The 12,146-nt window shown below is 46.0% G+C and overlaps 1 protein-coding gene across 3 annotated transcripts in view; it reads right to left on the minus strand.

Annotated features, from left to right (window-relative positions):
- The window catches only part of KIAA0319L (KIAA0319 like), a 54,378-nt gene that overhangs the window by 26,501 nt on the left and 15,731 nt on the right, over window positions 1-12,146 (minus strand). For all 3 annotated transcript variants that reach the window (XM_025208038.1, XM_025208039.1, XM_006027012.3), the window contains exons 3-4: window positions 8,388-9,115; window positions 76-370 (exon numbers count right to left, since the gene is read on the minus strand). In XM_025208038.1, coding sequence (XP_025063823.1) covers window positions 76-370; window positions 8,388-9,115 — 1,023 coding nt within the window. The remainder of the gene's footprint in view (window positions 1-75; window positions 371-8,387; window positions 9,116-12,146) is intronic.

The following is a 12,146-nucleotide window of genomic DNA, read 5'->3' on the forward strand; positions in this document are numbered from 1 at the left end:
TTACAGACTTTCAATGTCTTGTCAAAGTTACTGGGCATCGAGAAGAACAGAACATACTCCCCATCACATTCTCACCTGGTTTTGGAGCAGCAGTACTTGGTGATGTTGCAGGGCTGGGTTGGACTGTGGTAACACTATAATTAGTGGGGACAACAGTTGGCACAGAGGTAACACCCTGCATCTTCACAGCAGTTTTCCCTTGAGGAGGGCTAGACGTAGGTAGCGTCTTCTCTAAAGAGTGAGGGTGGACAGAAGTGCCACTTGGCTGTTCGGGTTTCTCTGCCTTTCCAGTGGCCATCAAGCCCAGCGCAATGGGGCTGGAGAACGTAGCCAATACAGATGGCACTAGTGTGGACGTTCCTGCATGGACCTGGAAAGAAAGAAGAGTCTCACTCTGACAGTCAAGTCAAGAAGTGGATCGTGTTTAAAACAAACTGATGTGGTCAAGATTGTAAATACACCAAGCAACAAATGCCATCAAGTATTCAACTTCCATCTCTAAATTCAGGATGCTTAAATAACCAGGCTTATTCTCGCAGTGACGGGAAGTTTTGCACCTTCTTTTCCTTCCTTTCTATCCTCTCTCGCCATGTTCCTGCTCCAAAGCAGTGATGCGGTTTCCAGCACAACTCCATGCAGATGACAGATCGTCTACACCTGCGATTCTCAACCAGGGTGCCACGACATCCTTTTAAGGGTGCTACAGGGTGCTATGCAATGTTAACACTGAAAACACCCATATGGGATTCACAAGATAAACCCAGAGATTGCAATCAGGAATTCATAGCGTCAAAACATTCTGACCTGCCATAAGATCTCTGCAACAGAGGACTTACTCTATTATTTTTCTGTTGTCAAAAAAAAAAACCCAACCCCAAACCCCACACATGCACGAACTGAAAGCCAGGAGCTGACATTTTCCAAGGGATGCCTTGATTCTAAAGCCAAAATCTGTCTCTACATTATAGGGCTGCTGCCTACATCATACAGCAGCAGGGCCCCTAGTAGAGATTCAGCACATAGGGCAGAAGCAGGTTTTCTGCCCCTTTTCACTATACCCAGGGATCAATTAACGCATAGGCAAACTAGGCACGTGCCTAGGACCCTAAGTGAAGAAGGGACCCAAAGTTGTGCTTATTTTACATATTATAATTGAGTGAAAAAAAAAGTAGGGGCCCACGTGTTTGTTTGCCTAGGGCCCACTAATGGGTTAATCCAGCCCTAATTATGCCACCTCCTCAAATGACAAAAATCAGACTTCTCTCAGTAGAGCTCTATCCAGACTGGGGGAAAGGGCTCACAGAGCTACATCAGTTAGAGGGTGAGAACTTTTCACATCCTTAGCTGACATAGCTACATTGCAAAGACATTACAGCACCGAGCAGGATTCAGTCCACAGTTTAAGTCCACCTGATGTGTCGTGTAAGCTGATGCTAGAGGTAGCACAGGAGATTCCAGGGTACACTGGGCAAGAAAGCATGATGAAGGGCAACCAGGCTGATGCCTGGAGGAAGCAGAAAACAGGGACCAAGCCACAGGGTCCCCCACAGTGATTTCTTCTGGCCACATGTGCCCACTGCTGAAGCCGTGCTCCTGGCAGGGCTGACGGACGTTATTGCAGGCCGCCAAAGCGAACAAGCACAATTTCCTTTCTTTCTGATGAAAATTCCTTGTCCAGAGCCCAGCCCCATTCCACAGAGCAGGCCGCAGGGCAACACCAGACAACTCAATCTGAACCGGGTGCAGGGGGGGCAGTACGTGTGCACAGCATATTTTGTTACAGGACATCTGCTAAACATTTAAAATGCAGCTTTTTGCCATCCTAGATTTGGAATTTGTTTTGTAAGCGGCTTCCCACAGCCCCGTCTCCCATCAGTACAACTGGGTCAAGAAGGTCAAGTCCCAGGAAGGACACTCATGGTTTTCTACCCCATTATCAGGGGTCAGTCTGGGCAGAGGCGACCGTAGCAGTGCACCGAAGCAGGGGAACTGACCTCTGACAATAGGTGAGTTTCACTGAAGTGAACATTTTAAACACCGTTTAAAAAAAAAAAAAATCCAGCTCACCTCGCACACACTGAACAGACCAGCAAGGCTGAATGCAGGAGAGGAAGAATAGTTTTTGTTCGGTCAAAGCCATTCCTCAAAACACAGTCTTCTTGCAAACCTGAGCAAATGACTTCACCTGCCTCGGCCTCAATATGCTTGCTGCACTTCCTGATCAAAAAGCTGGAAGGCACCGGTGTAAACCTCTCTTAGTGTTATGGGCACTGACTGGTTCTCTCCATTTACTGACTTGTCTATGGGCTCGCCGAGGCTTTGGTAAAGCTACTGAGTCTTTGCTGCAGAAAGAGACACTATGGGACACGGTTCCACATTAAGAGTCTCGACACGGCAATGTGATGCCACATGACAGTTCTCCTCTCTGCCTGTTTCGAGTCCCTTTCGCCGAGTGAGCTAACAGGATAAAGAGATTAGGGGGATTTGGAGATGAGATGAGAGGGAGGAGGGGGAAGGAAGGACTCCGGATGCAGCACGGAGTTTCGGGAACTTGGACGAAGCGGACAGCTTGTCGAGCGAGGCAAGAGAAGCAGAAGGTTGTCAGGGCTCCAAGCGGCTGATAGGAGCCGCTCCCCGATAGTCACAGTCAGCTCCAGGGGATCATAACAGCTGTCAGAGATGTCCGAGATGTGCAGACACCGGGCCTGACAAGTCAGATCCTGGCTCACACACCAATACTCTGAGCAAGCCTGATCCTTTTTTTTTTTGCTCCCTTCCTAAGCCTTATCTTTGAGGAGAGAACCACAACCCTGAGCCCCCACAGGGTGAACCCTAGGCCAAAGTCCACACAAAGCTTGCATTAAATAAGCAGGCTGGATAATAATGGTCAGAAATATTTCTAATGCTGGCAAGCAGGGAGTTCTTTCCTCTATAACTCAGGACCTTTAGTCTACAGACAATCAAGGTGAGGAGTTCGTTTTTGAGAATAACCGAGAAGAGGACTAGAAACTGGCTGGCTGTCCTAGCTTAGCTTTCCCCAGTGGCTCTAAACAGTTTGAGAGGGTTACAGTCTACAGCCCGGACCATCTGAATCCTACCCTAATCCCCTCTGTGCTGCTCGGCAAGTGACCTCCCTCCCAACCCAAGGTGCCTGGATCTGTAAAAGGAGCATCACCACCTATTGCAGGGTGTGGACTGTGCAGAAATCACTTTAAAAATACATGGCATTTCTCAAAGTATCTTCTTCTTTTTTTTTTTTTTTTAAATGACCACCAACATCATACAGTAGGATGCCCCCGGTGAGCTACTCTAGATGTACATTGTACAGTCCCTGGAGATGGGCCCAGGTTTTACTTATGCCCGTGAAGCACCCAGCACAGTTTCACTATTCTGAGTGCTTTAAAAAGACATCACAAATTAAGGTTTTACTACGGGCCATGAAGGAAAACCTTTTGCCCCTTCCTAGGAATAGGGAAAGTGGAAGAATAAAGTGGATGCAAACCCCAGGCAGAGGCTCTAAAAAGCCAGTGTTAGGTGACCCATGTTGTTTGGTTCCCCATTGAAGAACCAAGTCCCAAGGGATGGTGCAACACTTCTGTGCTAATGGCTGCACTTTCCAGGGCCTAAACCTGCCCTAGTGCTGCAGCAGCCACTTTAACGAGCAGCATCATATGCCACTGCTTCCCTTGATTGGCTCTTTAATTCAATGCTGCATTTTAAAACTGGTGAGTATTTCTGCAGCAAGGCAGCACCCAGGACCTGGTGTCTGGAAATACTTCACTCACTTCAGTAGAGATGCATTGCTCTCTCTTCCTTTGACAAAGGTCAGAGTGTAGTGGGGAAGAGGGAATGCAGCCTGACTTTCTCCACCTTCGATGCTGCAGCATATCCAAGTTACTCCCACACACTATGAACGCTAGCTCTACGCTAGCAGATGACTTGGCAGGTCTGACAACATCAAAGCATACACAGGAGTTAAAACAAAGTTGGGTGAGCGGAAGGAAAACATATTTTTCAAAAAGTCGCTTGCTCTTCTTCCAGTGTTTGGATCTGCCACCCACCCACCTGGTGCTAGTGGGCAAGGAGGAACAAACAATTTCCCTTTGTAATCAAGTGCCAGTTGGATCTCGCTTGCCCTTTCCCAATAGAGATGTCTGATGCTCTCAGCTGTTCATCTTTCTGCATGTAGTAATGATCAAGCATTTTGGCACAGCCCATCTACATACCATCCAAATTCTCTTAAAAAAAATATTAAGTGCAACAGGCCAGGTACACAACAAGTAATTTAACCCAGGTAAAATGTTATTGGTTTCAATGTGTGTGTAGCAGTAATTAATTTGTCCCATCACCCATCCCAGTTGGGAAAGATCTCTGCTTTTGTTCTCCCCTCCGGAGAAGGTTGCTGAAGTTGTGAATACAGCACCTTTAAACATTTCATAATTGGGAATTAGATCCTTGGATAATTAATTGTTCACAGGTCACGAATACAAGAAAAGCAGTTGTACAGATTTCCTGCCAAATGAAAGTCAAAAAGAAAAGGAATCCAATACTTTGGATGTTAGTCTGCAACTTGGGAGAACAAGGGTCAGACTCCTGCTGCCTCAAGGCTGCAATTAAAAGCTGGAGGGTTTTTTCTTAGTAAGTTAGATTTCAAAGAGCCTTCTTCAATTTAAAACAGGAATACTTAATCATGTGAGCCTGTATTAGAGGTTTATATTATTGTAACAGACTAAAATCAGTTGACTTGACTAATTTTAAGCAGCACATATTGCTTGCCACAACTGTAAAGAGCCCCAAGCCACTGAACAAGTGGAAGTAGCTACTTGAGCCCCTGGAACCCATTTGTGGAAGTGCAAAACCTGCTTTTAAAACAGCAGTGGAGGTAGAAAGGGAATAGTTTCTTCACTGCAGTTTATTCAACTAGTTCTAGTTAATGACTAGTTCATTCAAAGTTGAGAAACCAAGTGGGAACTGAAAGAAATGGGACAACCTGTTTTCCTCCCCCACTCAGTGAAAAGAAAGGAAGCAAGGGAGGCAGAGATCTTCTAGTTCTCAATTCTCAAAGGACACGGGGGCCAGAAACAAAATCGGTTCAATTCACTAACTACCGATAACACTCCCCGTGTTTAATAAATCTGTTTGGTTTAAATGCAAGACATATTTGCTCATTTTCCCTTATGTATTCAACACATTTAAAGTAGTTTGTTCAATACAAGCCCTTGCGCATTTTAATTGGAGTCAAAATTTCAATCCAAATACAGCTTAATGCAAATGTTTAAAAAAAAAAATCTCCAATCTAGTAAATGAATGAGTCATTCACCATTTCCCAACGTTTTTATTGTGCAATAATCAAGACTTGGAATAAACAGATGTTAAGCTCTAGCTGTTTAAATGAGTGCAAAGATATGTCCTCCCAATTAGCAAGTTCAAGTATCATATCAGGTGAACACCAACTTTGCTTGCAAAGCCATGATAAATCAGCTTTTCTTTAGGAAAATAAAGCTTAGCACGAGCACAAAACAAGATTAAACTCAAATTATTTAAATCAAAGGTTTGTGCTGGCTGATCATTTAAAAATAAACCCCCTTCTGAGCCACCACAAAAAAACTTGTGTGACCTTGGGCAAGTCACTTGGTCTCTCTGTGTTTGTTCCCCATCTAAGACAGCAATAACGGCACTGTACTACAACACAGAGGGATTGTGTTGTGAGAGCAGCTCCATTAAAAACCAAGACAGTCAGATACTCTGCTAAAAAGGGGACAGGACAGGTACCTACGATGGAGGAAGACATTGTGCAGTACTTGGGAAAGACAACTGCATGGATTTTACTTAGTTTTCCAGAAAGAGACTCACACAGTCCTCATCTCCTTGAAACAGTAGGTTTTATAGGTGGAAGAAGGGGCCGGGGAGTTTGAATTCCTAGATCCTAGATTCCTGGCTCTGCCACCGACTTGCTGCAACAACCCAAAGCAAGGCAGTTAAGCCCTCTGTGCCTTAGTTGAGTATACATAACAGTCATTGGTTCCTACTTCCTAATTCCTACTGCCAAATGTAATGAATGCCTATACCGTAGAAGCCGCATACTTGGCAGGAGAGTTAGGAACCCTGCAAAGATGAGCCTGTAAGGTATCTGGGGGCATACAGGGCTGCAGCACAGCCATACAAGACCAGCAAGAAGCTCCAGCAGTTTGCTGCAGTTTTTATTTCAAAAGGGCACTGTGCCTTTGATCAGCTGTGTGGGACTGCTGATGTACTGCAGTTGAGTGGAGCAGCAGCGCCCTTTGAAGTAAAAGCCACAGCAAATAGCTGGGCTGCTCGTTCTTCATTCAGCAAAATGATGCGAACTAAGCAGGTTGTAAACTAGCAGGATATGCACGATCTGGGTTCGACTAATGCATTCCAAATGTCTGAGGAAGAGATCTGCAATGGCAGCACAGCAGTACAATGGTGACTGCTACTGCTGATTAAAAAAATACAGCGATTAGCATAAGCAGCGGTAATATAATGGACTCAACTAGCTAACATGCAGCACAGCGAGATTCAGATGTCACGCCAGATATATTGCATCGAGTCAGTAGCTTGAGGGTTAGCCAATGGCTCTCACTAGGTCCTGCAGGATGCCAACAGCAGGGCATACACGCATCCTGAAGGCAGGGCTCAAGGCATTATTCATTTCATAGGAACACGTCTGGGAAGGAAGCCTGATTGTCAAACTGCACTGACTACAGGCTCTTTCCAACCCACTTGTTACGCTCAATCCCGCATTGGAGAAACCTTACTGACAAGAATGTCACCAGAGCAGATGCACGCCTGTGAACTCCTCATTTTCATGGCCTGAGGTTTTCTGAAAAAAAAAAGGTTTTTTCCTGATGAAATGTGGGATTTGCTTTCTGCTTAGTAAGGACACCATGACAGGCAGATTTGTCTCAGAACCTTGTCCCAAAAATTCGCTAACAAATAAAAGCAATCCTCACTGCTGAGAAATCCTGGAAACCCACTGGCTTTTTCAGCAGGCAGTGAATTCATGCCAGTTAAGCAGGTTTAAGCTTGGTTTAAACTGTACTGAGCAGGTATCAGGGTGCAAAAGAAAAACAAAATCCAAGAGAACTCAAGCTGCAATACTACAAAAGGCCCAGGCAGATAAATAACTACAATGAGCTGTGAGAAAGAAAAAAAAAAAATGGTCAGCTGTAGCAAGACCTCTTCAAAAGCCCCATGCAAAGGAAGGGAAAGGCAAGAGTGCTATTTAAGTGTCAATCTACTATAAAGTGCTACAAGGAAGAAAGAAGTACTGCAAGGAACCACAGAAATCAAAGAGGAGCTCATAAGCAGAAGCATAACAAGGAGTTTATGTGCCCGGGGCAGCAACAGGGGCTGGGTGAGCATCGGTGGGCAAGCCAAGTCAACAGTGGCACCAGGCACCATTCTTGTTTCCCCTCAAAAAATAAAATAAAATAAAATAAATCAGCACTCAGGACTCTTGCACCCACCCCTAGTTACACCACGGCTCCAGAGTCATTCCTAGGTGGTAGAGAGCTCTGCAGATCAAACATTTGCAAAAGCAAAGTCACACCACGTTTGCTTCGTGCATGCCTAGGGCAGCTGTGGAATTCTCCCTGGTGTCCGTTGGCTCCAGTCCACATCCTGTTCCTCAGGCTGTTGGCTCATACCAGTCACAGTAATACCTGGAACTGGGAGATTTGCATAGCTAGAGTGCAATAAATGCCATTCTCTCTCTAGAGCCTGAATGTAACTGGAGGAGAAAGCAGCAGACCATAACAGTGCTGAGCCCTGGGAACCCTCAAAAGCAATGTAACTTCTTGAAGTCCAAGTCTCCTTCCTCCCCACCCCAACTGGGGGCTCTCTAGGAGGCTCACCATCAGACCCTTTGGACAAGTACCTGGCCTGCTGCTCTAAAAGGATGAGCCCCATGGTCTGGAGAGCCCTGTAAAGTAGTGGACTGAACTACCCCCAAATTACAGTACAACAAAGAGAAAATGATGCATTTGCTTTTCTGAATCCAGCAGATGTACCATGGCTCCAACTCTGAAGTTCTCCGGTGAATACTTTGCACCCAAAGACACCTCTCTATCTTGTCTCAAGTTATGGTAGGGCAGATGGGGCATAAAGCAGCCTGACCTCCATCTTTTTTCTTCTTCTAGCTAATGGGCCAACACCACAAAAGTAGGAGTGAGACAACCCCACAAACTTATCCCTGTGTTAGTGAAGGATCAAAGTGTGGCCTGAAAGCTGGTATTCACCAGTTTTAAAATGAGGCCTAGAGAGCTTGCAGTAGGAAGGATACTCAATAGGGACAGTAAGCCAAAACTGATACCAGCAGAGGAATTCATTTCACTCCCCATTTCTTTTGCAGCAGATGCACTTACCCACAGAGAACCACTGCTGCCTGGATCACCTGCTCCATTCACGTTATCACTCTCAGGAGGGGGTGGGCTTTTGGTTTTCTTCTCTCTTGAATCCTCTCCTTTTTGCAGCAAGCTTCTCTCTCTACTCACTGTGTCTCTGGGAACAGGTCCCTTTTGGACTGAGGGTCTAGGTTCTGGTCGGTTCAGGTTCTGCCTACCTGAACTCCAGCTGCTTCTAGACACACTATCCATGGATCTGGTGGCCTGCTTAGCAGCAATCCCGCCACCGGGACTGCCAGATGTTTCCCTTTTTAGCAGGCTTGTCCTTCCATTTTCCAGGTCTTGTTTCTGCACTAGCAACCCTTGGGAGGATCTCCGCAGTCTCCGCTTGGCTTGGCCCGATGTGCTCCAATCCAGCCACTTGTGAAATGTAGTCTCTACCTCACTTTCCGTTCGAGACCCTAATAACCCCTCTGCAGTTTTAGATTTCCTTAAGAACACCAGAATGGAGTTGGAGGAGTCGGTCCTATTAGCCTGACACCTGCTGGACATTGTACAGTTCACCTGGATGCACATGTTTTCCAAAAGCCAAAATGCGTCACAGGTGGGGCTCTGGCAACAAGCCGTCTGACACGTCTGTATGGTGTGAAATCCTTCCAGGACCCACAAGTGGTGATCTCCCCATGATCTCAAGCGGCCACCAAACAGAATCTTCCCCGGTTGGCACGTGGCTGCATTCCAGCTTGCATCTGGGAAGGAGGGAGAAGGAAACAGAGACAGAGACAATTCACAATGTTTTACAGCATCTGACAGTTGATCTCTGGCGCTCCTATAGTATTCAGGATATGGGAATGGATGCAGAGCAAAAAGTCAGGACTCTTGGACTCTATATCCAGCCACATCTGGACCTTAGGGTAGTCACAACCTCAGTCCCCCCCATCTCCCTGCCCTGTACCTCAGTGAAGTTGCTACTAGCCCTACTCATGGGATCATAAGGCTACATTCATTTGGCCTTTAAGCTTCTGGAAGGCATCGTAAATGGCAAAATACTATTCGACAGAGCACTCAGTTTGTGAAAGGGTCTGGAGTTGCTTTTCCAGCTGGCAGGGCCACCCCACTCTACTAAGATCCCGTTTCAGTTGCAAACTTTTTGAAACTGGTTGGTAATAAATTTGTTTTCATCTATAGTCACAGAAAATTTGCAGTGATACAAGGAATCAAGCTCTCCACTAGCAGCTGGAGGCAGCACTAATGTACCAGCTAAACCAGTGGACTGAGCAGGTTTGAATACATCACTTTTGACAGCATAGTTATAAAAATAGCTATTATTAAGGATCTCTGGGGTTTTTGCCCCTCCCTGAATTTCCAAGTGGCTTTTTTTCTACAAAGGCAGAAATAAAAATAGGATGATAAGACTCTTCATTTTAGCCAGAAGGGACAGACCCAGCAGGGTGGGAAGTGGGGGGGGCGGGGGAGATAACCCACAATGGCCAACATTCAATGATGTACCCTCACTTCAGGCTCATGAGCATAAGGGAATTTCAACCAATTCCCAATGTCCTGTTTCAACGTAAAGCTGTGGACGGCTGAGTTATGAGGCAGCGTGTTCTGTGGTTCCAGGACAGGAATGAAGCCAGGACTCCTGGATTCTATTCCTGGCTCTCAAATGGCCATGTAACCTCAAACTTGGTGCTCAATCTTTGTGTTTCAGTATTTGCATTTACCCAGGTCACACGTACAACAAGGCTCAAGATGCTGGTTAAGTGTTGTGAAAGACTGATGGAAAAGCACCACAAATGTTAAGCCTTAATCCCCTTCCTGCCTCTTGAAAGGAAGATGCCCAGTCATGTCCTTCATTACCGAGACAAATACCCTGTTGCAAAACATATGGCCATTCCTGGAGACAGCACTGTACAATGTCTTTAAATAACCCCAAATAACTCAGATTTAGATGGTAAAGACATTCAGCCCTCTTCTCCTGCTGCAGATGCCTTGCTAAGGAACTTTTACGATTGCAGCACTCAGGGCTGGATGATGAGATGCTGTAGCGGGCTGCCAATACATTGATGGAACAGACTTTTTTTAAGCTGATACGATCAGCTATTAAAGAAACCCTGGCCCAGCAAGTCCTCCCCTGCAGTCAGTACCATTAAGTCTCCCTGAAAAGTACAATAGGTGCAAAGTGTTTAATTCATCTGCTCCACCACTTTGAACTGTGCAAGCACCAGTTGAACAGGTTTCTCCTCGTACAAGCTGGTTTTAGTCGGAAGAAACCACACTAGCTTCATTAAAAAATAAAAATAAAAAAAAACAAAGTAACTGCTGTGCAGTGGTTGGGAGTATTATGCTTAGCAGATCAGGATGCAAGTGCAAGCCAGGATGCCCCAACTCCTAATTCTGGCTTCAGCCCCCAGTTGCTCCATGACCCAGGGGAAAATCACTTCCTTTTATACGTGCCTCAGTTCTCCCTCCAGTGATGATGTTACTCCCAGAAATGCCACAAGGATCATGTTTGCTCGGTTGCTTTTTACTGGAAAGGGCTAAGGGTTATTCTGATGAAGGAAACCCACCACTTGCTGAGCAGTTGCTAATTAATGTTCCATTTGACAAGGCCAAGATGGTCAGAAAGAAGTGACCAGACAAGCAATCGATTCTATTTGGAAGTGTTTTTGGAGTCAACACTGGGGGCAGACGCCTCTGTGACGCATTACTCCCCAACACCATCCTCGCCCTCCCCCGTCAGTGAGATTCACATTCAGAGCCTGGCTGTACAAAAGGTTAGATGGCATTAATGTTGCCTTGTCCTAGGGCACGCAGTCTAAGAGACTTGGACATCCAAGAAGAAAGTAGCAGATTTCAGCGTCAGTTTTATCAGAGAATGATTGCATTTGTCTATGCAAGAGGAAAGTGAGGTTTGTTGAGCCTGTCTATGTTGCTTGGCTTGGTCATGCAGGAGAAAGATTAAGATACCCCTGAATCAGACCACCGATAACAGACCCAGGCCACTGAAAGTCACTTTCTGTTCACCAACAGTCATTTAGGTTAAAGCAGCAGATTCTGCAATCTATAAGTGCTGAAAAATTGATGTCGGAAACCCTATGCACCTGCTCTTCACTCACGTTAGAGAAGCATGCAGTTTGCAGCCAAAGCAAAAGGATCAAATACTTTCAGAAAGCCACTGGCAGCTTTCAAGAGGCTGAGAGAGAACAGTCTGCTAAGAAATCCCTGCAGATTTCTAGGTTTTCAAAATGCAGCACTCACTTCTACATAGTTGGCTTAACACATACAAACTGGTAGGATGAGTACTGCGTGCAATTCTGGGCGCCGCACTTCAAGAGGGATGCGGATAACCTGGAGAGGGTCCAGAGAAGGGCCACTCGTATGGTTAAGGGCCTGCAGACCAAGCCCTACGAGGAGAGACTATACAAACTGGACCTTTTCAGCCTTCGCAAGAGAAGGTTGAGAGGCGACCTTGTGGCTGCCTATAAGTTCATCACGGGGGCACAGAAGGGAATTGGTGAGGTTTTATTCACCAAGGCGCCCCCGGGGGTTACAAGAAATAATGGCCACAAGCTAGCAGAGAGCAGATTTAGACTGGACATTAGGAAGAACTTCTTCACAGTTAGGGTGGCCAAGGTCTGGAATGGGCTCCCAAGGGAGGTGGTGCTCTCCCCTACCCTTGGGGTCTTCAAGAGGATGTTAGATGAGTATCTAGCTGGGGTCATCTAGCCCCAGCGCTCTTTCCTGCCTATGCAGGGGGTCGGACTCGATGATCTATTG

Source organism: Alligator sinensis, unplaced genomic scaffold, assembly GCF_000455745.1.
Source record: "Alligator sinensis unplaced genomic scaffold, ASM45574v1 scaffold547_1, whole genome shotgun sequence".
NCBI classification, from domain to species: Eukaryota; Metazoa; Chordata; order Crocodylia; family Alligatoridae; genus Alligator; species Alligator sinensis.